Source organism: Stylophora pistillata, chromosome 2 (genome assembly GCF_964205215.1).
Source record: "Stylophora pistillata chromosome 2, jaStyPist1.2, whole genome shotgun sequence".
NCBI classification, from domain to species: Eukaryota; Metazoa; Cnidaria; class Anthozoa; order Scleractinia; family Pocilloporidae; genus Stylophora; species Stylophora pistillata.
In genome coordinates, this window is record NC_142520.1 from 26,286,276 (window position 1) to 26,312,656 (window position 26,381).

The following is a 26,381-nucleotide window of genomic DNA, read 5'->3' on the forward strand; positions in this document are numbered from 1 at the left end:
AATGTCACAGTAATCAAAGTGAGGTTTTACTAAAGCTTGGTAGATGAGATGTAAGGTTGATGCTGGGATCAGGTGCCTCATTCGCTTCAGGGCCCCGATACCAGAGGCGATCTTTTTCGTTAGTTTTTCGATGTGACTATGCCAATCGAGTTTATCGTCTATTATTACACCAAGCGATTTTGTAGCTGTAACCTGGCTCACTTGAGTATTGTTCATTCTAATTGTTGGTGAAGCTGTGAGAGTATTCAGTCTCTGCCTCGACCCTATTAGCATGAATTCGGTTTTAGTCATGTTCAACGTGAGTTTGTTCGCTTGTAGCCAGTTGAAGACGTTTTCTAGGTCTTCATTTAGACAAAACTGAACGTTCTCAAGATTGCTTCCCGCATATGTGAGGTGCGTGTCATCGGCATACATTCTCGGTTTACAATTTGATAAGCAATTTGGAAGATCGTTGATGTATAATAAGAACAATAATGGACCGAGGATGGTCCCTTGAGGGACGCCGCAAGTCAACGAGTAGCTACCGGATAGCGACCCGTTGACAGAGCATTTTTGTGTTCGGTTTTCCAAATATGACTGAAACCATCTGAAAGATTTTCCATGTATACCATAATAGTTTAGTTTCGATAGAAGGATCTGATGATCAACAGTGTCAAAAGCTTTATTCAAATCTAGAAAAATTACTCCATTGATTTTCTCGTTATCAATATTATATGCCCAAGAATCTGTCGCTTCCAACAAAGCTGTTACAGTTGAATGATAAGCACGAAACCCTGATTGGTTTTGACATAAAATATCGTGCTCTTCCAAATAGGCATATAACTGTTCATAAACTTTCCTTTCAAACACCTTCGCCATTATTGGAATCACCGATATTGGGCGGTAATTGTTAGCATCACCGCGGTCATCCTGTTTATAAAGAGGGGTAATCCTTGCATATTTCCAGTCGTCTGGGAACGTCCCTTGGCTAATAGATTGATTGAAAATATCACATATCGGCACACAAATAAGATCAGCACATTCCCTGATAAACCTAGCAGATATTTCGTCAAGGCCTGTTGCCTTTGACTTGTCTAGTTTATTTAAAAGTGAAAATACTTTAGTTGGATTGGTGGGTTGGAGTTTAAACCGTTTATCTGTTGCGGTAAGATAGCTTTGATAGCTATCACTATTACAATCATTATTTGGAGTAGAGCAGAATGGCTAGAGGAAGGCGAACGCCCCAGTCGGTATTTTTTTTAATTTACAAAGAATTAAAGCTCAACGATCCCACATTTCTTCGGTTCATGAATCTACCGGTATGGAAGTCTCCTCCCAAGAGGAGATTGAAAAAGCTCATATCGATTTCTACACTCAGCCCTTTTCCGAAGAACCGATAAATGCTGCTCTTCAAGACGGTCTTTTGTCTTCTCTATCGCGAAAATTAACTTTTGATCAGGCGTCATCTTGTAAAGGCAAGATCACGCTTGACGAACTTACTCTCGCTATGAAAAATATGAATAGGAATAAATCAGCTGGCCCTGATAGCCTTTCGGTTGAATTCTACGCTAGGTTTTGGGATCGTTTAGTTCCATATTCATGTGGAGTCTTAAATGCCTGCTACCGAACCGGAGAGATGTGTGATTCCATGAAGATGAGTAACACACGCGTTATTTTTAAGAAAGGAGATCGCAAGAATCTGAAAAATTGGCGTCCGTACTAATTTTAGTTAGAAATCGGGTGATTGCGAGGTAAAAATACAGATACCATTTTTACTTCGCAAGTGAACTCCGCTTCTAGCTAAGGCTTAGTATGGGGCGTTTTCTTGGAAAGGTATACAGGAAATATTGTTCTGTATTTGTGATAAGTGCTTAAGAGTTACGACATTGTTTTTAATTGCAGGCCTGATTTTTTTCAGGTCTGATTTTCGCTATTGCATAAATAGCGCTATCTACTGCGAAGGATCGTACGTCATATGCAGTTTGTTATCTTAACACTTTTTTCCTTCCCACAATTTCAGCAAACGAAAGTCCTCGATGTGCGTGGAAAAACTTCCAGCCGCGGTACATTTGCCTAAAATGATAGATAAACTCTACAAAATATGCCAAGGTGGCCTCTTAATAGTTGATAACAGGAACTTACCTGTTCTATATTGTTAGTGAAGTTCATTGAACAAACATCTTAGACGCAAGAACCTTCGAACAAATTTTAATTTGGCGGAGCTATCTGCCAAATAAGTTTTAATTTTGTAAATAGCAAGGACATTAGTCATTTTTTCTTTAGAAATGCTTGTATTTGACCTTTTCTTTGGTATTGGTCTGCCGCAGTTTTCCCTCACCCACCTAAATTAGAAGTGTGCTGATGAGGTTCCGGAGGGACTCCGCGCAAGTTTTATTCCCCGAGTTGCCTCCTCCCACTCCAAATTTAATCGAATATCCACTATTCTTTTACCATATAACCGTTTGAATTCTTAAAACAGTTGAAAGGAAATAATAAGTAAGGAAAATAAGGAAAAATGAGAAAGAAAAAGCACATTAACTTATTGTTAATTTTGTTTTTCTTTTTGACGTCAAGTATTGTTAAAAACAGCAACTCGCTGCACGTGACCAAATAAGCGAGGACTACAGCTTTTTCAAGGCTGAGTGCACGTGTCTCTTTTATCCTTGAACTGCCGGTTTTACATAAAGATAAAGCTTTGCTCTTGGATATCATTAACAAGACAAAGATGGGGGTGACAAGAAGACTATGTTAGAGGACTCTGGAATACACGAAATGCAAATTTGAATGAAATAAACACTTAGAATTATTTAGGCCGTTTGACGTCAAGGAAAATATTAACGAACTGATCGAGTCATAATTTCCGTTTCACCTGTTAAATAATTACGTGCTTCCTTCAAACGGTCCTTTAACTCACTTTGTGAATCATTTGGTGGTTTCTAAAATTCACATTACCGAATGGTAAACTCCGCTTATAGCCAAGGCCAAGTATGCAGCTATACAGAACTATTTTTATGTATTTGTGGTAACATGTTCTGTGGCAGATGCTTCAAACGGTATGTTAAGTGTGCAAGAATTCTTTGGTAAGTGTCTTAGTTCTTCGGGGCTCAGGAGATCGCAGACTTCTCGAAGAAGGTCGTTGAAACGAGGAGAAATTTCTCTTGTAGCTGAGAATGTCTCGCCGGACGCCATTCTAGTTTAGCAGCGGTTCAAGCAATCTCGCGTGATTTGTATTATGGCCAGCAATAAAGTCCGAATCAATTAGCTGATTATCATAGAGATGAAAAAGATACTTCACGAAGACATCTTGCAAATTATTGAAAGATTACTTTCGTAATAATGGCAACAAATTCATCTCGTCAAATACTTTTCGACGTATGATCGACTCTGCATGGTTAAAAAGTGCCTCGCAACTCCGAAAATTTTCCATGTTTACGCACCCTCATCTAAAGGCTAGTGGGGTTGGAAGAATTCATTACAGTGATTCAAACTCAAGGCGCAGCCGTGGGTTTGCATAAGTTTTAAGAATTCCCCCAGCCTCCCGAGTGTTTAGATGAGGCTATGCAAATACAGAAAAGTTACCTGTTTAATTCATAAAAATAAACTTTCTGTCAAATAACATGAGTAATGAAGGAAAATGTTATTTTCTGGCTTGATTGATACAAATTTTATTAATACATGCGCTGGACAACCGCGCAACTGACGACACACAAACCAATCAAAATTCACGTTATGAAAATCTAAGTCAAGTTGAAATTTTTGGTAACCGGCAAAAGCCGTGTAAATGAAATTAATTCAGCTTTGAATCCTCGTAAATTAAATTTGAAAGAAAAATACCGAACGAATCCTTAAGGAAAGAACTTTAGGAAAAGGAGTTTATCTTGGCTGAAAATGAATGTCAGTATGGTTGATCGCTTTTGAAAGTGGCGTGAACCTGCTCGAGTAATGGCTGCCGGAAAAAGATTGGTTGACAAGTTGAAATTGTCGCTCATCGTGCTTTGTAAAGTTTTGCTGGTTAGTAAACTTTTTCTCTCCTTTTCTGTATTGGGAAAAAATCGAATGCCATTGCCAATGTGTAAGTACTTTCACTGTATACGCTAAGAACGTCTCAGAGAAAATTACATTCGAATAATTTTATAGCAACCGATCGTCTGGGCGAAGTTTGACTTGAGACATGCAGTTTTTGTAAACATTTTGATGTAACGAATGTCTTGCAGAGGATTTATTCCAGTAATGTAATACGAAAATCCCCTTTGTTATCGTTGTCTGAGTTCTCGACGCGGTCGTCTAGTTCACACTCAAATTCCACTCCAAATCAAATTTGGCTGTTATTTTCTTCCTTTTCAATACTTGGTAGTTGTAATTGAGACTGCCATGTGAGTAAGTAACGCGAAAGCTTTGAGTTTGAAATGTTTTCTAATTGTGCCGGGAAACTCAAAATGCGTGACGTTACATCTAAACACAGCAAGGGCGGCCGTTACGGTATCTCAATTATATTTTAAAACACAACAGCAGTTTATCACCGTGTAACATTAAATGGTCTTTAAAAGATTCAAAATGAACAAATTTTCCTTAATAACGTGGCTAAAGAATTTCAGTTGTAACCAAAACATTTTCTTTAACCCCATGACACTGCAGTGACCAGCATCTAATTTCTCCTTACAATATCAGCCCTGAATCACGCAGTAAGGTCATGAGAATAACGGAAATTATCACCAACTGAAGAAGCTGTTGATTGTTAAACAAATTCTCCTTGTCAACTCCTTAGGAAACAGCTGGGAAACAGTAAGGCGAATAACCAAGAACATTGATGTGAGGTTGGAAAGCATTAAGAATTTAATATCAAGTTAATCTGTCAATCTCATCTTTTACGTTAAGAATACCATTCCTTTTTTCATTCCTTTTCCATCCTTTTCCATTCCTTTTCCATTCCATTCCTTTTCCATTCGTTTCCTTTTTCCTTTCCATTCCTTTCCAATTCCATTCCTTTTCCATCTCACGTTAAGAATTCCATTCCTTTTTCTCAGTTTCTAAGACTTCGTCGTTTATGTAGTGATGACTCTGATTTCCACCACAAATCAGAGTCAATGTGCCAGTTCTTCGACAAACGTGGTTATCCTGTTTCCGTCGTTCAAGCGGGTTACCACCGCGCTCAACTCATTGATCGACTTTCAGCACTACAAACGTCGCATAAGGAAGATTCCGACCGCATTTCATTCACTCTCACGTTTCACCCTCAAAACCACTCAGTTAAATCCATCATTCTTAAAAACTTTAAATTACTTCAAAACGATCCAGAGACAAGCACTATCTTTTCGCAGCCTCCGCTCATTTCATTCAAACGCGACAAAAACATAGGCAATTTTTTGGTCAGAAGTTCTTTTCAGACTAATGACCAACCAGGCACTTTTATATGCGCTCGTGCACGATGCAAAACGTGTCCTTTCATTCACAACACTGATAAAATATCTGGACCTAAACGATCCATTAAAATCACCGATCACTTCACGTGCACCTCCGCCAATGTAATCTATTGCATAACTTGCAGTTATTACAAAAAGATATACATCGGGGAAACAGGCAGAAGACTAGGTGACCGATTCCGAGAACACCTTCGAGACGTGGAAAGAAATGACAAGGACACATCGAAACCAGTCGCTAGACATTTTAATTTACCTAACCATTCTAAGCAATACATGGCAATCTGCGGTCTTTCCTTGCACTTAGGTGGCGCGGAAAGCCGTAAAAATCTTGAACAAAAGCTCATCTTTCAAACCGGCACTCTAAATCCCACAGGGATCAACGAACGCTTTTCATTCCACTAATTTATTCAGGTTTTTCTCGTTGCCATGCTCCCACCAATAACGTAGCTCCATTTTCTGCCTTTAAAAGCACACACAACCCACAATTCCTCTATTCGCTCCGACGAAGGGCTAACGCTCGAAACGTCAGCTTTTATAATCATTACGGTGGCCAATTTACCATTTCAACTTTGTTGACGTATCCAAGTTATCTCGTTACTCCCACCGACGCAGCCCCAAACAGTTTCTTTCGAAACTATCAGCCTTTAATCTCATCTTTTGTTTATATTCTTTTCCATTGGCTGAAACTGCAGTTTTAAGTAACATGATTGGATTTATTGTATATAAGGTAAAATAAAGTAATTGTGCAATGGAACACATTACATTATAAAACGTATTGATGTTTAAAACCATTTATTAAACCATGGACAATCTTTGAATCTGATTGGCCCTCTTTGGTGTAATTTATCCACAAATTACACCATTTGTTATTCTAAATCACATCTTTTTCCAAGCAAATGACAAACCTTAAATTAAAACACAAAAATCAATCCAAATTTCAAGGCTTGTTCAAAGTAATGAATCAAATTACTTGACATGTAAAGGGAAGTAAAAGACAACTTTTGCACCTTTTTACAAACCAGCTCAGCACTGAATCATAAAATAATTGTACTGACTAAAACATCCTGTATTTGAAGGACTGAATTTCGCACTTTCACAATGAATATTAAATATTACTGAACCTCATGTTATGCAATTTTGGTCCGGAATCATACTTGCGATTTCAAATCAAACTTCTGCTGTGGGCTTGTTTGATTGGGAAATAACTTGTATCATTTCAGACCCAAGTGCACTCCACTTAGTTCAATTACCATCAAAAATTTTTAAATTACATTGATGACTTATTTGATATTTTCAAACAACACTTCTGAGAAATTTACATGGAAATTTTTAGAGAAGTATATTGTCTCTGGACCCTATGCTCACTTGAGCCATGTTACTGAATGGGTTGGCATATGGAAGATTCCCTGTTCATGAAAATAAATTTTTCCTGCCAGAGATCTAGTTTGCTCAATGCATGGACTCTCTTTTTGGTAGATGTTGGCAAAATTAGACAACCAAAGGTAAATTCATTTACTTGTTTTTTGGATCACTGCCCATATTCCATTTAAATATAAGTTTCCTGGCCATCATTTTTAGTTCCGTCCCTATGGAGGTCATGCTAGCACACTTGTAATCATGACAAGGAGGGTGTTTACTCTTAGCACATGATAACCAGCTACTATGTTCCTTGTGGTCATAAAGAATGCAGGTTATGTTAATCACGTAAATTGAAGATGATAATCGTCATAAAAACAGTGCCAATATAAATTACAAAAATTACCACTCAGTCTTTTCAGGTCAGCTAGACTTCCTTTTGTCTCAAAATAAGACATATGATAGCAGCAAGTGTTAGCCAGTATACAGCTGTTTCTGTGGAGTTTGTTGATAGCAAAGGATGAAAGTGCATGGGAAAATCTTGAAAAGTAATCTGAGTCTCTGGTAATCCATGAATTTCAGCAAGTAAAATAAACTATTTAATTGAATTCATTAAACCCATAAATGCTTCATCCTTTCAATAGCATTTTCTTAGATTTCCTTGAAAACGTGAAGTCAAGGAACTGTTACCTGAAAACTACTCACATCACATTTAGGGTTTGTTGTATGCCTTTTTGCACTTTCTTTTGACATCCTTTCTTTAAATAGCTTTATACATGATTATTTACAGTTTTAATGACCTTAGTTTGTCACAAATATTTACTAGACTAAGTGTTTATTGAGGAATTCTGGGGTTGGTGGGACATAAGTTATGTACTCTAAGATTATTAACATGATTACTTAAGCTAGGCTACTCACATTTCTCCATGGCCTACAGGTCATGAATACATTTATTGTAAATATACCCAGTACTTGAAATTACATCTTCTGTCACTTAGTGGCTGACCTTTTCACAGTTTTCAGTACTGAACTTTGTTGTCCAAGCACAGGTGTCTGCCGGAAGCTTCTTTAATGGAATGGGAAGGTAGATTCTGTATCACAAATATACCAGTCACTAGTCACTTGTTTGTTTGTATGTGCACTGTAAGAGCAATGTAAGGTAATAGAAAAAAATTATTTGAATCGGGCATCTCTAGTCAGTAAGCAAAATTTGTGTTGCTATCTTTTCAGGAGTCCATGCTATCAACTACTCTAATGAATGAAGAAAGGGGTGGTGAAGTCTTCCTCAAATCATAGTTAATCGATTAACTATGCTCAAATGTATGGCCCTGTCCATCAGCTGCATGGGGCTGAAAAGACTTCTTGGATCTTGTTCTCTTGGCTTGATACCCTCTGCTCAATTTTTTGAGATATTATGTTTTGTGGTTGTATTCTATACAAAACTGTACATGCAGCTTCCCAAGTTACCCAGCTGAAAATCATACTTTCAAAGTATTAATTTTTTTGGAAAGACACTGACAAGAGAAATTAATTGTTATATTGTGCTCAGTACATGTACTTTGTTTTCATTTCATTCTTCTGGTTTTTTAGGCTTTTGGTCTCTCATACTTTGGTAGGTTTTCTCTTCAATCAACAGTTGACCCTTTAACTCCCACAAGTGATTAACCTGTAACTTCTCCCTATAATATCCATGCATGATCCAGCAAACACGTAGTGAGAATACTCAAACTTATCAGTTAGAATTTATTACCTTGATTGGACACCAAATTCTTGTAACCAATTTATAAGGAAATGTGTAGCAGCTGGAGGGGAGAATTCATGATCAGATCTTAGGAGTTTAAAAGGGTTAAGAAATCACCAAAAAAATCTGTTATTATTGAGCCTCTGTTCTTGCAAATAGACCCATCAAGCTGGCACATGTGGCAAGGATCCTTAGCATAAATTACTTTCTTGGTAGTACTAAGACTCGGTAGTGTCCTCTGCTACGTGGAAATGATCGTCCCTCGTACTTATTGATTTTATTCACTGGGTGGAGAGAGAGGCACTGTTGTATTTTAGGATAATCACACTAAGAAAACCACACCAACTACAAGGTGTGTTCTCTCTCGTTTATTCACGAAGCATCATGGGTATGATGACGTATGAATATATTACAGGCACTATGAGAGATCGCTGTCTTGCTCAATGGTGAAATGACCCAGCCAAGACTTTAACTCAGACTGCACAGTTTAGAGTGCAAATGTGGTAAACTCCCGGAAATTTGAAACAACAGGTAAATCCAGTCATTAGTATCCCTTGCCTGGTTTACTCCTTCGTATCAATATTCATTTATTACTTCCTTCCTTCGTCTCCTTGTTTTTATTTTGGCCTTGGTTTTTAGGTGTCAGTTTGGTCTTTACCAAAGCAGCAGTCAGAGGCTCCCCGAAAAATGGGGAAGCAATTTTCCAATTATTTTCCCCTTAAGCGTCCGGCCACCAATTTTAATCTGCAATCCCCTTCCCTGTAATCCATAAAACCAGAGATTGGAAAAATTTGTTGTCAGTGACCGAAACCATTCATGATCGCTGACATCTTAAAGGAAAAATTTCTTAAATGAGATAATGTGATTTGAAAGAATTATCCAAAACAAAAGACAATAAAATGTAGCCAAGACATAAGGGTAACACCATTTTAAAAGCTCTCATTTGCTGTTTTTAGGAAACAATATTACGCAGGGAAGCTTTGTGCTTCAACTAAAGTAAATAAAGCTTCAGATTAATTTTCGGGCTTTCAATATCTCTTTCACCTCTGAAATTTAAAAGTGGTTTAGTTTCAAAACTTGATGTCGACTGTTCTACTCCTTCCAAAAAACGAGCTTGTTTACGTCCGTCCTACATAATTTTTTTTCCTGCTCGGGATCAAAGAAGACTATCTCGAAAGGGCAAGATTATTCATCTTGACTGCGCAGATGGCCAATTAGAACACGGGGTTCACATAGAGATTATTGTATGGAAAGTGCGCTTGAACGATTTTTATTTACGATGCATTTCAAAGATTGGAAGCTAGCGACTGTCAAAACACATCGTTCGTCCAATCAGAGACACGAACGCTTAGTACATCATGGTGTAAAGCTTAGTATGTATTAAATGATTCATTTCCATGGTGAGCATGGGCACAGCCAGCTGTAAGATATTTAAAAACTTTTCAGCGAAGCGGAGGTGGGGTGGCTATTTACTAAGTCGTGGAGAGTTAAATATCCACCATCAGTTATTGACACTTAGGTTAAAAGTTGTTTTAGTGTGCACTTACCTATACCGGCAACTATTAGAATATTTTGGGGCGTAACATTTTCGAAGGTGAATAGCAAAGGAAATTCGGAGTCTGATCCGAAGAGCAGCCAATCAAAGCGAGCCAACAACGCTATCCACTGTTGTAGCATATACAAAGACGATATATCGCGCTCTGCAAATGTTTTCAAATGGTCTGACGAAATATCGACCGTTAGAACAATAAGCTAGCTTGCGATATATCTAGACAACTGATAACGTGAAAATCTTCGATATTAGGGTTAGCATCGCCATGCTCTTGTCTGGCACTGTACATGTTATATCATTGAAATGACTTTTTTCACATTTTTCGTGAATCATATTGGAGGCCTAAGCAAGGAGAATATGTTGCAATGAGTAGTTTCTAGACGAAGGGCAGGAACAAAACACAGCAACAATTCAATTTCTGTTTAAAAATTTATTTCATAAAACTTCCGGAATTTTTTTCACCTCAGAAAGGAGCACAAAAGGGGAAATAATAGCTATCTGTCATAGTAAGGTCTAACTTAGAGATAATAATTCGCCTATCCAAAGAAAAGTTATTCGCTGGAATCCAAATTAAAAGTTTTGAAATATAATCGTAATGAAAATCTGCAGTAGCTTAACTTTTCCTATGTACCACATTTTATGTTTTTTTTTTGTTTCTACTTTTACCCTTTATGAATTGTGTGGACATTTTCTAGAAAACAATTCAAAAAAATAACTCAAGACTATAAAAGACTAATTAAAAAGTTTATTCGCCAAACGCAGAAGTAACGATGTAAACCGTCAGCTCCAGCTATGTAAACAGCTCCAGGGGAGAACTTTTATAAGGTGGACATCCTTTATGTCTCAGGGCCCTATTATTAATTATTAACAAGGATGACTCATAAAAATTCGCCGTTTAGTCAATAAAAACTAAATTGCAAAAGAGAGAAACTGACGGATGGTGAAAGCGTCGTGACGTTTGTCATTGCAAAGTGTTTAACAACGTAAACCAGTCTAAGAAGAAGGATTGAGGACTTTCCTTCTGATCTGTGTCTAGAAATGAAGCGCTGTCACTTCCCAGTACTTTCGTTTCTTTTTCTTTTTCTCATGTTTGGTGGCTTGACATTCGTAGACCATGGTAAGTATGTTTCGTATCTCTGTATTTATAGTGGAGGACAGCTTAATTGTGCTGATTTATATTCACAAACTTTCCATTACTTCGGCTCAGATTCGTTTACTATTATAGTTTCAGTTCGGTCATTTGACTTTGCATTTGGTCTATACGAGCTGTTAGGTGAGGGAAATTGTCGACTTATTCTCGATTGAATCGCAAACTGAAATCATAAGAATGTGGAAAAGAAGACGTTTTTTAAAGCACGTTTCTGAGTGAACAACGGTGAACTTAGCTTTGTTTAGTTTGTACACACCATATTTGAAGGGGTCCGTTTTAAAACTGTTATGTTGTATTTCATCAGACATTTAAGACGTTTTAAGACAAATTGTAATCATCTTCTGATGATATTTCTTACGTGATTAATCGCGAATGATAACGTTTAGACTCAAAGAACAAACTTGATAAACGAAGATGAAATGTTACGGTTTCATTCGGGACTTTTCGCCAACTTCAGCAGTTTTCCTTGGAACAACCCTAACCATACGTTACTAAGAAAAGAACCCTCTTGGACGAATGATAACAATATTGATGAACTAGAACCTATTCAAAGTTTTTGATAACAAAAAGGAATACGACTGGACAAGTCTCCTTTTGATTTCGATATAAGTCTGTTTGGACAGACTCATGTCATAAATAACTAATACCACTGCGGTATTTCAATGAGCAATAATTGATCAGAGTGACCTGCATTTTAATTTCAAGAATTTTCAAGTATTGATCAAACACTTTTAAGCGAGGAAACTATTTTAAACCTTAAACTAGGGCTATGAATTAAATTCACCTTTCCAAGAACCTCAGCTCGACAATGTTTGATTTTGGCATAAAAGAGGACACCTTTTTTTAAGGTTGTGAAACAAGATGTACGGAGCGCTTAGAAAAATTTATCACGAAATTCGTTGCCAAATTATATTTATTGGAAATTGGTCACAAGGAAAATTGTAGGAAAATTGTTGTCAACAACGTTTCAGGCGAGTTTCTCTACGTTTCAAAGGAGTTTGTTTTTACAAAGCAACAAGTACATCAGTTATAACCGATGGGTAAAATAAAAATTGCAGAGATGTAGAAGAAAAAAATAGATCTTTTTATTAATAATCAGCAGGCTCTTCAGATTATTTCTTTGCTCTCCAATGTAGAGCTTGCATAAACTTGTGTTTATAAATGATTTACCCAATAATAGAAAAGCAGAACTTCTAGAGAACAAGGGAAAAATCAAATCATATAAATCTTCACCACAAGGTTAAAAGAAATTGTCTAGGGACGGTGATTTTTACATCTGATAAAGCTTTTCACAAGGAACTGAATTCGTTTAAACTGAACGTTGCTAAAAGTTGAGAGGCACAGCCTATTGTCATCGGTTTTAACAACATCAATTTCATAATACTTAAATGGAACTCTTTCAATTATTCATCAGTACAAAAAAAAAATGATGAACGCTCCAAATTATTTGTCACAGAGGGTGTGATATTTTCTTTCAAGTCAAAATTCGTTGAATATGCAAAGTTAATATCTAGAGAAAATTACATAGAATACTGAAAAGAAAACGATTCTGTTATTCATATTGTTTAATTAAGTATATAGAAAACCCCTACGCATGTTTTAATTCCTAAACAAAGAGCGAAAGAAATTCTTTCATTCAAGATGTTTATTTCTTAATCAAGTAAGTTTCCTCCGCAGCAGAAATTTACAAGACTTTGTGAAACATTGTAAGACCACCGCGAGCTTCTCTTGAACTGCACAGCAGTAACTTTGCACGTAGAAAACTCATCACAAAAGGCGACCATAAGGGCAAAACAGCCTCGAAAAATGCCGCAGCTAATGAGTTTATTGAGGAAAATCAAACTAGGGAATAAAAAAGCGTCAGCAATAGAGGCCGGTTGTTTCATTATTAAGCTTCATTTAAGTAACTATAAGCAGTGACTGTGAGTAGAAGAAAATACCGATTTAGAAAATTGAATAATTCACCTCTTCAATAAGAAATCGCTGAAAATAACATCTATTCTGAGAGGTTTCCATCCTGTAACACAGAGTCGTATTCAACCTTCTACATTTTGGTTAAGTTTAGAGAAGTAAGGTTTCCATGGTAACAATACGTGATGTCTAGAGTAGCACGACAGGTTATTCGTCCCAAAATATAACGGTGGTTTTTAAAGGATGAGAAATCAAAACATCGTCATTTGACGGGTCATTGTGCGTAGCAGTTTCTTTAATTTTGGAAGTAATTCCCAAACTTTTAATATCTTATTACCACTTAACAATACTTAACTAGGTCTTTTGAAAGCCGTGTTCCAAACAACGACAGATTATTTTACTTAGTATTTTCTGAGATGATTGTAATCTTTTCAATGTTGTCACTCTTCCGACCCCGAAATCGCCCATGATGACGAAAGGAGGTTAGCTCACACGGAAGCTAGAAAGAGAACTTCGTACACAATCGTGTAAATGCTCTAACAGCAGTTTCGCCATCTGATTGAAACTTTTTCCTTACTTTGCGTTCAGAATTGCCACACCGTCAAACGATGTAGCTCTCCTCTGTATGTAAAGATGTTTTTTTCAACAGATAAAATTAGGTTATAAAGAATGCGATTACTCTCCATGTTAGTACCCAATGCCCGGAAAAGAAAATCAATAGAGCACAATTGCTAGTTGCGTTGGTAGTGGCCGCACATGTAAACGATACGGTTTATTTCACAAAAATCGCATTCTGTTGTCCACTCAGGAGGGGCTTTAAGTTTTCCTGTTTTTTTTTTTTTTTTTTGTTCTTTTGAAATGAGTATCAAAATTTATTGTGAGATGAATTCAAATTTTAGTAAGTTGTTAGTTATATTTATATATTTTCTCTTTTTTTCTCCTTTTTTGAGACTCAGACAAGAAGGATTACAACAGAAGCTTCCTTGAAAGAGATTTGTTCCATTTTATAATTCTCACTTATGTCCTTAACACGTCCCCTTTTGTATTTCAAGGGTTGTGCGATGGTTTAAGTGCGGGTTTTCAGCCAATTTGAAGAAGTCACTTAACTTTTGACTTGGTGCTGATTTAAATTATGGCATTCAAGTATTTTTATAAATAGTTCATAGGTGATTTTTCAGCTCTTTATCTGTCAAACCGAGGAAAGATGCAAATTTTTTAAAATAATTGACGCTTCCGAACGCGAATTTTTAGCGTCACGACGACAAATTTAGCATCTAAGATCTAGGGTCTACCTAGGAGAAAAATTTAGTGGGCGTCTTTTATGAAGGTCTCAGTGTAAAATTGAGATAATGATAATAAAAAGATACAATGAAACTAATTTCGGTTGTCTTTCGAAATGATTTGTTCCCTTTAGAATTCCATTCTCTCGATACCTAAAGGACATTTCGTTGTTTTATCGAAACTTGTTCCTCACAGTAAATTTGAAGCGATAAAAGGTTTAAATTCCTTGAACAAAGAGCCATCTCAGTTGAAATTAAGATTAGGTGCATACGATGAACTTGTATCGACAGTTGGACCGTTTTTGCAGTTTTATATTTTTGCTTCTGATACTAGTCGATAATCACTTTCTAAACGACAGTTTGAGGAGTGATTAGACTTTCGATCGAAATATTCGAAATTTCTACCAATTTCTTTTGTATAAATCAGCTGAGTGAAAATTACGGAAGCCGAAAAGGGACAACCCAAAAATATTTTTCAAATCCCGGAAAATATTTCAAATCGCAATATTTATTTTAAACTCACTGTCGAAAAGTTTGACAAATCCAAAGATATTTTGCAAATCCAAAAAAATTTTTAGAAATCCAAAAAAGTTTTTTCAAAATCCGAATTATATTTTGCGAATCCAAAAAAATATTTTGAAATCCAAAAAAAATTTTTCAAATCCAAAAATATTTTGCAAATCCGAAAAATATTTTGTCACGTTCTATTTGCGCCAGCAGTCACCCAGCGTTTTCTTGCCATATCCCGCATCATCCCGCATACAAAATGGCGAAGGAACGAGGATAGAACATGTTCTGTCATAAATGTGGAAGAGAATGTGGGAACAATGAAACATTCTGCCGTTGTTGTGGAACACTAAAATGGCGTGAAGAGGAAAGTGTGTTGTCCAGCTCGGGAGACGAAAGATTGGCAATAGAACATTACTGTAATAAGGGATTTCGTTACGAGACCATTGTTCACTTTCTGGCAGAATACCATGAGATTTCAATGAACGTGAGGACTTTGAAGAGAAGGCTACGTCACTATGGGTTACAAAGAAACCACCTTCATTCAGAACAGACTGTTCGGGAAATAGTTAGACGGGAAATTGTTGTGAAATGGGGTTGACGGGCCTACACGACTCCCCAGCGCGTGTTTAGAGTAGCCTATTCAAAGTTTGGCCTCATTGAGTATGTCTTTGGGCGACCGTCCTCTTTTGTCAGATACGAGAAACGCATTTTTGTATATTTCGTTGAGTAGTGGTTGTGTTTCTATTAAATATCAGTGTCTCATGAGAATTTGCTTTAGGTTTGGCACTGAGGGTTGGTATTGTGTAACACAAAAGGCAAGATTCGTTGGTTCGTCTTTTGTTTCTGTTGAAGAGCTAATTTCCTGTTTTTTAATTCACTTCTGAGAGGGTTGTGCTAATGAGGTCCTCTCGGTAGCCTCTCTTTAGCAAATGCGCTTCATTTGTAATTTTCTCCTCAAATATTGTTTGAGAGGAGTTTGTTCTTAGAAGTCTAAGGGTCTCCCCTTTTATGAAGTCTCTTTTAATTCCTTGTGGGTGACAGGAACTATAGTGTGTATACAGAAATGTCTCAGTTTGTTTAAAATGAGTACGCACATCAGGGATTGCGTCTTTTTCGAATCGTTCGCCTTTGTAGATGTACAGCTATTTTTTTCACTGTCTCGATCGCTAAGTTGTCTTGATTGCTTTCAGCTTGCGCCACGCCCGCTGATTCGATCGTACTACAGTTCTTAGTGTTCCCATTTAACACAATTTTTTTTTTTGGATTTCAAAATATTTTTTTGGATTTGCAAAATATTTTCGGATTTTGAAAAAATTTTTTTGGATTTCAAAAATTTTTTTTGGATTCGCAAAATATTTTCGGGATTTTGAAAAAAATCTTTTGGATTTCTAAATATTTTTTTTGGATTTGCAAAATATCTTTGGATTTGTCAAACTTTTCGACAGTGAGTTTAAAACAAATATTGCGATTTGAAATATTTTTCGGGATTTGAAAAATATTTTTGGATTGTCCCTTTTCGGCTTCCGTAGAAAATGGACCATTTGATCGCTGAATACATAGTCAAACTCATTAAAGTAACGGTATAGAAATTTTACCTTTTTTCAGCGTTAAAGCATTCAAACAAAGAGAGTACAACAGTAAACTGTGCCGAAATTAGAGCCTAAACTTCATGATCGTTAGATCGCAAATGCGTACTTAGAACGGCTTGCGTGAGGCATATCACACCTGTCTTTCGAGATTCACGTCTCTTTATAATAGCTTTATAAATTGAACGTTCACGATAAATTACTTTCGTTTATAATACCCGCTTCATATGCATTATAAGATAACATTTTCAAAGACATCCCCAATATTAATTAAAACAATCTACCCGCCATCTTCACACTCTACAGCATACATCAGACAGCATGGTAGAATGAAGGTACCAAAAGACAGGATGCGAGATATGTTGCTAAACTACTCTGCCAAATTACCAAATTGCAAAACCGAGCACCACGTAACTTCCATGCAAGATACTTCTCGCCTTGAGCAACTGAAGACTTAATGTGATATAACACGTTGACAATTGACGTTGATGAATAAGAGAGCTATTTCCGTATAAGTAAATTAACTTTAGGCAGTGCATTAAGTAATTGTTAGGGTAGACGTCAGGCGCCTTTCAACGCTACCATTTTGTTTTGTATTTTAAACGACGTTTGTTTTTTAGTTGGTTATTTTATGAACTAGTTCCTTGAGATAAAGCTTCAAAGGAATTGCCAAAGGGATGAAGTAATAAAATTTTTACAATGGATACTAGCAACTAGACAAAGTGAGAAATTTGAGATACAAAGTAATTTCGTTGGGTTTGTTGGCAATACTCTTGTAAGCATTTTGCTATTCTTTGAACTTCAAGGCAAGATGAAGCCAATAAGAATAAGCAGGCAATAAAATAAAGCTGTTAAATACGGGTAAAACGCCTTCGATTGTTTGATTGACCGTTCGAAGAATTGTGTCAACTCTGCCAAAAAAAAAAACTATCTTTATCGTTGTGTCAAAGAGACATTGTTATCGTGTCCAAGAAAGAAGAAAAAAGGAAAAAAAACGGACGGAAATTAAAATTAGAGTGTCTTTGAGAGGGATGATGAGCTAAAACAGGAAATCTTATACAAATACAAATGAATTCTGTAGGGGATCTGAAGAGGAATGACTTACCAATATTCATCTCTAATTTTTTGTCTACTTCTATCGAAATAATCGATGAAAATGACCCTATGCTCTGCTTGGCAGAAACTTCACACCACGGGACATAGAAGACTTCGATTGTTTCCAGTAGAAAATCGACATCATTTCTAACTATATTCATTGTTATTTTTAGAATCAGTCAGTCATTAAAAACATTTTTCTGTCAGGCAAACAAGGCCTAAGTTTGCTAACCTTTCGCGTGAGATATTCCCTGGCAATCTTCACATTTACGAAAACATGATACATCTCTGAAACACATCACAAATATTTCAAAGCAACATTTGCCTAAAATGACGGATAAATTCTGCAAAATATGCCAAGGTGGCCTCTTAATATTTGATAACAGGAACTTCCCGATTCTATATTGTTAGTGAAGTTCATTGAACAAACATCTTAGCTGCAAAAACCTTCGAACAAACCTTAATTTGGCGGAGTTATCTGCCAAATAAGTTTTAATTTTGTAATGAGCAAGGACATTACTCCTAAGAAAAAATGGGAAAGAAAATGCATACTAATTTATTTTTAATTTTGTTATTTTTTTGGCGTCAAGTTTTGTTAGAAACCGCAACTCGATGCACGTGACCAAATAAGCGAGGATTACAGTTTGTTCGAGGCTGAGTGCACGTGTCTTTTATCTTTGAACTGTCGGTTTTACATGAAAGATAAACCTTTGCTCTTGGACACCACTGAGAAGACAATTATAGGGGTGACAAGAAGACTGTGTTAGAGAACTCCGGAATACACGAAATGCAGAATTGAACAAACTAAACACTTAAATTATTTAGACCGTTTGACGTCAAGGAAAGTATTAACGAACTGATCGAGTCGTAATTTCCGTTTCACCTGTTAGATAATTACGCGTTCCCTTCAAACGGTTCTTGAACTAACTTTGTGAACCATCAATTTTGGTAGTTTCCAAATTCACATTTCCGCATGGTTAACTCCGCTTATAGCCAAGGCCAAGTATGCAGCTATACAGAACTATTTTTATGTGGTAACATGTTTTATTGTGATAACATGTTCTGTGGCAGATGCTCCAAATGGTATGTTAATTATGCAAGAATTTTTTAACAAGTGCTTACGAGTTACGATATTTTTTTCGGAATTGTAGTTTGTTACTTTAATATTTTTTTTTCTCTCTTCAATTTCAACAAACAAAAGTTCTCGATGTGAGTGGAAAGACTTTCAGCCGCGGTACCGATAGAGGACTGGCCTATGCCAAGTTTAAGGCTCACAAGTTTTCGTACCTGAACATCACCAGCATTGCTTCAGATTATGTTATGGAAGCCATTGAGTGTGGACTGGCTTGTGTCAACATACCTTCATGCTTCTCCTTCAACCTGGCTACTCCTGAAGATGTCATTGGCAAAATGCTTTGTGAATTACTTCCTTCGGACATGTACAACAACTCAGACAGGTTTGTTGTCAGTCAGAGTCACCACCACTTTAGTATCATGGTAAGTTCGAAATCGCAATATTCTAAACAAAAATTTTAGAAAGTAAGATTGCCTTTAGGTAAAATTAAATTTTCTATGAACAGCCTTTTAAGATACCACTACTATCAACGAGAGGGACTTTTCCTGTCAATATTAGAGTCTTGACTTGGACCATCAATTTTGGACACTGTAACATTTGGAACTTTTCTGTCCATGTGCCTCAAATACTTTTCAGATCGTGTTCGAGTGGTGTAAATTAGGTGATGCAAGAACTCTATTATCAAGAAAATCTTTCTGATTTTTGAGGAGGCCCTTAGTTGAGAAGAAACAAAGAGAAAAAGCGGGGAAAATTCGTTTTTGGTTATGTTGAGATCAATGTTAGAAATATAGTATCACTCGATAGGAATTGTTCTCCGCCCAGAAACTTTTCACTCATTGTTTTTCTTCTCAAAGTTTCTGTGTCGTGGCCGCTAATCTGTACAAATGGAAAAAACAAAAAACAAACAAATGTGTGTGATTCGATTTTTTTGGTCACTTTTGTTAATCCCCTTTCACTCCCATTCTATGCTTGTGTGGCTTTCACTGCGCTGTAGCTTTGTCCTTTACCCGTTTAGTCTCCATGCATCAGTTGGCCGTGTCAGAACAATGGGACATGCGCTGCACAGTACGAGAAGAACAGCTATGTGTGTGTTTGCGGGAAAGGATACACAGGGAAACATTGCGAAGTGGGTAAGAAATCGTAGACTTTATCAGCTAAGACCGGAATTTCATGTGCACAGTGTTGGCATTCAATATTTAGTTATGTAACTTCAAAACGTTACTAGTATAGCAGAGAAGACGATTGGAACGCACAGGAGAAATCACAGTTTAATTGAATGAGGTACGTAATCAAAATTACAAGCGAAAATAAAGAGATTGGTGTGAAATCACAGAAAAAAAGGGCGAAGTAGAGGTTGAAGATTGTGAAGTTATGATTGATGGTTGTAGCTGAGTTTGTGTTGCTGAATTTATGTGGCTGAATTTGTGTGGTTTGAACCAAAAGAAAATACAGCAGAAACCAAACTAAGAAATTGTCGCTGAGAAATGTAACACTAACCTAATTAACAACGAAGCAATCATAAAGTGAACTGAAAGCAAGAAATAAATCTATGTGGTACCAAAAAGGGAAATATCTTAAAGGTAAAATAAGGAAAGACTTACTTCGGTTTAGCTCCTAATGATTGTATGTAACTCGCCGATAGCGGATGATTTCTGAATAGCAGACAAAATTTGGCAGTATCAACAGCAACTTATAGCGAGGAAATATGAAATGCAATATATATATATGTGCTTAAGTGAAACTGATTGAAATAAGAAACTTATTAAGTGATCATCATTAACCAACGAAGAAATAATAGACCAGAACAAACATAACAGAAAGGTACACGAGCGACCTGTTCCGAAACTAACAAGTACATCGCCCTCAACAATTCACAGAGTAACACTTAGTATTCATGGCAAGGTTATTTGGAAAGATATAATTCAAGCTGTTACGAATCGTCTTAATTTATCAATTCATATTGCTGAATCAAATCCAACTTTCTCTCCCGTTACTGTTGTTGAGCCAAAGAATGCAGATGGGCTAAATATTGACGATGGGCACTTGGATGAAATTCATTGTGTTTCCACAGAAGAAAGTAGAGCTTTGGAGTTAACAAAAACAGCAAATGTGCTTAAAATGCAGATGAAAACAATCCAGTTAATAACAGTAAGAAACTTAAAGCTTACAAAGAATTCTACACGAGGGGATGCATGAAAAAGAGGAGAGCTGATGAGATGTTTAAAAAAAGTGAGAATGGTAAAATGCTACAAAGCAGCTGCATTAATGGCGAAACAACTGGGGACAAAAAAACCAGGCTGCCAGAAAAAGAAAACTGATTCCAGAACATTTCAGAGAAGCTGAGCAACGCTCCTTAAGAAAACAAATAGCAATAAACCCAGAACGCATAAGGGAAATTAACAAACAGACCATAACAAAACCAAAAGCAAACAACCCAGAGTGCATAAGGAAAACAGTATATGACTCTGTGCACGGCTAGTCATGCATTTAAAGGCACTGCATGCTGGCCACCTTAGACCCTTAAGGATGGGGGAGACAAATCATATCTTCTTTAATTGTTACTGACGCGACACGCAAAATTCTGAAAGACGTGAATCGTTTTAGACTCAGTAATGTTGCTCCAGTCGTTAGAACAGCAAAATCGCTTGCCCAAGATCAGGGAGTTGATTATTATTGTAAGATTTTGTCTGTTAAAGGCATTATTGATTCGATTCATCTGTCCTAAGCGCGGTATGCAGTTGGATGCTGTCGAGGCGACGTGGTTATTATAGGCCGAACTTCTAAGTCCTTCACTGATGCAAGAGTGTAACATTCTTCCGAGTAACATTTGGCGAAAGTTTGTCACTTTGGAGTTCATACTACCATATACATACATACCATACTTTGGAGTTTATACTAGCTAAGTTTTATCAAGGATTATAAGGGGTTGATTTCTGAAAGCCAACTTACTAATTTTGCATAAATCCTCACTATGTTAAACAATTGTATTTGGCTGATCTGCAAAAAGAAAAATTTGGATTCAAACAAACTGTGGGCGTGCAATGATAGATTATAGCTCCAAACACGACACAAAGGTATCTTTGGTGCATCTCTACACATCTCTTCATTATTCGGCTCCTTCTTTCAGGAGATATCGCTGACCGACTGTTTTAAACTGAGTTGTGCTTGAGGTTGCTTGAGGTTTTCCAATTAGACTCTTCAGCTGCTGTTTGTCTCTCGAGAGTTCAAATTCAAAATTTCCTCTGAGGAAGGTAAGAAAACAACTTTATGTGGTCTTTGAGGAAGATAGAGCTGTAGGTCGGTCATTTACGTTACTTATCGACGGAAAATTACACAAGAAATGTATATCATATGCAGTGACCAATATTAGATTCAATCTTAAAAATTGCCGAGTGCCCAAAAATAGGAGAGGCAAAACCGAAAGCGCTTGTTTTTCTTATTTCTAAGTAAGTAAGTAAGAACTTTATAGAAGTGTCAATAACTCTAGCGTAAGAAATACACTAATGGGGGACACCTAACTGCAATTAACTAACTAATTGTAAACATTATGCTAAAAAAAGAAAATCTTAACAATTGAGTCATAAGTTGTCAATTATTACATAAAAAACAGTCTCTACAGGTTCTGTCGAGCAGAATTGTGAATTTGAACGGTTTGATAAGCTTTTTGAAGATGCCCGAAGATTCAGACGTTCGAATATATGCATCTAATTTGGATCAAATAACAGGGCCTAAGTAGGTAAGGCTGTGTTTCCCATAAGGAACAGTCCGAAATCTAGGAATGACGAAGTCATGATTTCTAAGAAAATAGAGAGAGTTGGCAACGACGAGTAAGTTCGCAACATCGCCCAGAATTCAGTGACATATTTGGGACTTTCATTGAAACACTGGCGCTAAATTTAAAAGCTTATTAGAAAATGATTGTCAAACAATAAAGGAAAAGGGCTAAAAATGTCGAGGAAGGCTTACGTTCTATTCGTTTACCGATAAACTACTTTTCAAATCCTACTTTTACCATATGGCTTTTAAAGAAGAAAGTTTAATTGAACAATGTATCATTCTCACTTTGCTCTTGCGCTTTCAAAAGAGGTCGCAAATTTGCTTTGAAAACTGACTGTTAGCATCCTGCTTGTATGAGAAGTCGATCTCTGCGCACTTTCAGGCGTAATTTATCTTCACTCAATTGCTAGATTTCTCTTTTACCATACGGTTATTCTTATTTGACATTCTAGAAAGCGCAATAGAAATTTTCAAGGGATTTCAAACTGGGTAGTCGCAAAATGCGACACAAAGATACGTTTCCTACATAGTAAACAAGGCGAACAAAGTGTTAGGTATAATTAGGCGATCACTTGGAAACGTTAATCGGTATGCGTTTTCTTGCCTCTTTAAGTCGTTAGTAACACCTATACTCGAATATGCTGCCTCCGTCTGGAGCCCCTACCAAAAAAAGAATATCGAATCCTTGGAAAAAGTCCAAAGAAGGGCATCTCGGTTGGTGTTAAAGCAAAGGGGCGGAGAAATGAGCTATGAAGACTGCTGCAGCTTCTTTAATTGGCAAACTTTGGAGAAACGTAAAGAGTTTTTATCCAGATCTATTTATTCTGCTTTTAAAGCACTGCACCAGCAAGCTCCAATCTATATTCAAGACTTTATCACTCACTACTCACCTTCTAGATCGCTTCGATCATCCTCCGCGCTCAATCTGAATTACCCGTTTTATTTACAATGCTTCGTGCATTAGCGTAAAATGTTAGAAGACGAGTAGACTTTGGCTGTTCTGTAGCATTATGCTGTTGGTTATTATTTGGACCAGGATTTGGGTTTATATGGACGCTAAACTGGAGAAGAATAATTTGATATCTTGCAACGGAGTTAGGATAATAACTAATTCTCGACGAAGAAAAGCCCTTGCTAAGAATTGATGAAACAATATGGCGCCTATCCCAAGACGTTGTGATGAAATTAAAGTTCTTTAAAACTATAGCATCATCTTGCGGGGCCAAGACGAAGTCGTCAGCTAAATGCGAAAACATTTGGGATCGGCCTAAATCAGCCGCTATTCCGCAGTATAGGAGAAGTAAACCCAATATAAAACATGAAAGAATAGAGCGTCGAAATGGACAACCGACCGCCATGGCACCATAGTGTTTCAATCTAATTAGTTCTAACCTTAAGACCTATGGCCATAGAGCATTCTCAAAATTACCCAACAACATACGCTCATGCGAGAAAGGTAGGTAAAGCCTACACGTGAGCCATGTGGCTTGTCGGGTCGGCACTTAACTCCGGTTGCCGTAGCATGAAGCGACAGGGAGTCTTTTTACACCAACTTTTTTTTCGTCAACGTAATTAGTCTCTCCTTTCTCTTCTTTAAGGATGAGGTTGTTTATCAATCTAATACAGTATTTTACTACTTTTGAAATAAAACTCTAAATCTGACGGGTTCTCATCCTGCTTTAACAGATGTGGATAAGTGTCAGACGGAATTAATCTCTTGCCATTTGAACGCCCAGTGTGTCAATACAATTGGTTCATATGACTGTAGATGTTCGCCCGGTTCACCCTGCTCAGGTAAATTCTAAAGAGAAAAAAGAATAAGACCGGTAACAGAAAAACACAATTACAAAGGTGTTCTTGTACAAGCAAATTAAAACGTTAACTTCAAATTTTCTTGTTGTAACAACCCTAACTTGGACGTAATATTTGAAAAACATGGGGAATGTCTCTTAAGAAAAATCACTGGATCAGTTACCCAGTATTTGCTAGGGCATTTTCGGAAAGGATATGATTATTCAGCCTAAAATGATGATACGATCGTCGTTGAGGCAGCTTAGTCTCTAAAACCAATTAGTCGTATCTTTAATTCACACATCACTTTAATTACGTTACTTACGCAGCAACTATCCTTTTAATCGGCGGTGGAGCAAACTACGGACGCGTAGAAGTTTCTCACAACGGGACGTGGGGCACAGTGTGTGATGATGCTTGGGATGTCAAGGACGCCAATGTGGTTTGTCGACAGCTTGGCTTTTCTAATGCATCACAGGCTCCTCCTCGTGCTTTGTACGGTCAGGGGTCTGGACCAATCTGGATGGATGATGTCAACTGCACAGGAGGAGAGGCAATGTTGTCTCATTGTCAGTTCCGAGGCTGGGGAAGCCATAACTGTGTCCATGGTGAGGATGCAAGTGTGGTTTGTAACAAATAGATCGCTCGCAAATATTCTCGTGATATTGCAATGCACGACCTTACTGCAAAATGCTCATATTGACATTATAGCGGCTTAGCGGTTTTAAGTTTCTGAGCGGAACACGATCACACTAAAATGTAGTATCAGGTATTACCGTCAAAAAGGCGAATTAAGAGAGCACTTAGTTTATTTTAACTTGTGAATTCATCACGTAAAAATATAACTTGATTAAAATCAATCTGTATAAGAAATGTGGTATGACGGGATGAATAAAAAATAAATCAATAAAAAGAAAACAAAAACAGAAGTTGGGCCCCCAATTGTAATGTAGCCCCCAACTCCACATAACATACACTAAAATGATGTAAAAGTACATAGCAGCATGATAGGTAAATAGCAAGAGTTTACAATCTGTGGTAGATCAAAAGTACACTGGAGGACTATAAGTCATTAGTAGTTAGGCGGGTTTTCAAAGTAATGAATGAATCAATTGCTTTGATACTAGATGGTAACGAGTTTCACTTGAATACGTGTTTCTAAAAATCCTGTGCGCAATCATAACCTCTACGTACTGAAAGATTAACAGCATTTCTGGCCCTTTTTTTTGGAAAATGCAAGCCTAATATGTAAGATCTACACTTAAAGGGAAGATACTGAAAGAAAACTTAGCGTATAAACGTAGGTTAAGCTTTTACATATTATAGGTATTGTGATGTCGGTCCAGTACATGAAATGCAATTTTTTAGCGTACATAGTGATTCGCAACTTCCCAAGAAGACTCATTGCGGGCAACAGCGAGATACTACCTGTAGCTAGACAGATTGTAATAGGCAGCGAAGAAGTGTTGGAATAGATCTCATAATGGTGAGCATGGTTTTCAGTCTTTTTGCGTGCACGACGATTAGCCTTTTAAATCTTACTTTGAGTGGAAACTACCTTTTTTACTCATGTTACTGGGCCAACAAGGCTAATTGCATCAATAAAAGCGAATGGCAGTTAGTTTTGCCAACTAATGAAGGCCTCTGAAGAAAGTTATTGGATAAGATTAAAACTAAGCTTCTTCTTGTAGTTTTAACTTTGAAAGACTAACGCAGAGTTGTATGTTGTTCACTTATTTCAGTTCGGTAAAATAGTTACTGTATGAGTTATCATAAAAACAATTAAATGTGACTGTGGACCATTTCTGTCGTAGTTCCATGTTTGAAATCGCAAATATTTTTCTTTAATGTTCAACTAATAACATTAATCTCTGCCTGAACCTTGATAAAAAATGAAGAGTTTATTCTGAGAATATTTAATCACATTTCTTATTCATTCGCATTAATGCTGATTTTGAAGAGATAAGTCCTCCTGTAAGTGTTTCCTTGTGAATGACTTTTATCGTTTTACAAAAAGAAAGATTCTCAATATTCATCATCCTGACTTTAATTTCAACAATATTCATTAAGCTCATATAAGCGAGGCTCTGTGGGGGAAAGAACCCAGGCGAGTTTTGAGCCCAAATTGTATCCTCATCCAAATTTTACCAGAATTTCT

The 26,381-nt window shown here is 36.9% G+C and overlaps 1 protein-coding gene across 2 annotated transcripts; it reads left to right on the plus strand.

Annotated features, from left to right (window-relative positions):
• The first annotated feature begins 10,972 nt into the window (after nucleotides 1-10,972).
• LOC111347024 (scavenger receptor cysteine-rich type 1 protein M130) lies at nucleotides 10,973-26,027 on the plus strand. 2 transcript variants are annotated; one of them, XM_088749966.1, is made up of 5 exons: nucleotides 10,973-11,165; nucleotides 18,782-19,077; nucleotides 19,671-19,785; nucleotides 24,119-24,226; nucleotides 24,553-26,027. In XM_088749966.1, exons 1-5 carry the CDS (start codon nucleotides 11,087-11,089, stop codon nucleotides 24,861-24,863), a joined length of 909 nt encoding a protein of 302 aa, XP_088606092.1. In that variant the 5' UTR covers nucleotides 10,973-11,086; the 3' UTR covers nucleotides 24,864-26,027. The 2 variants fall into 2 exon arrangements, with proteins under 2 accessions (XP_088606092.1, XP_088606093.1); XM_088749967.1 differs by lacking the exon at nucleotides 24,119-24,226.
• Nucleotides 26,028-26,381: the final 354 nt, after the last annotated feature.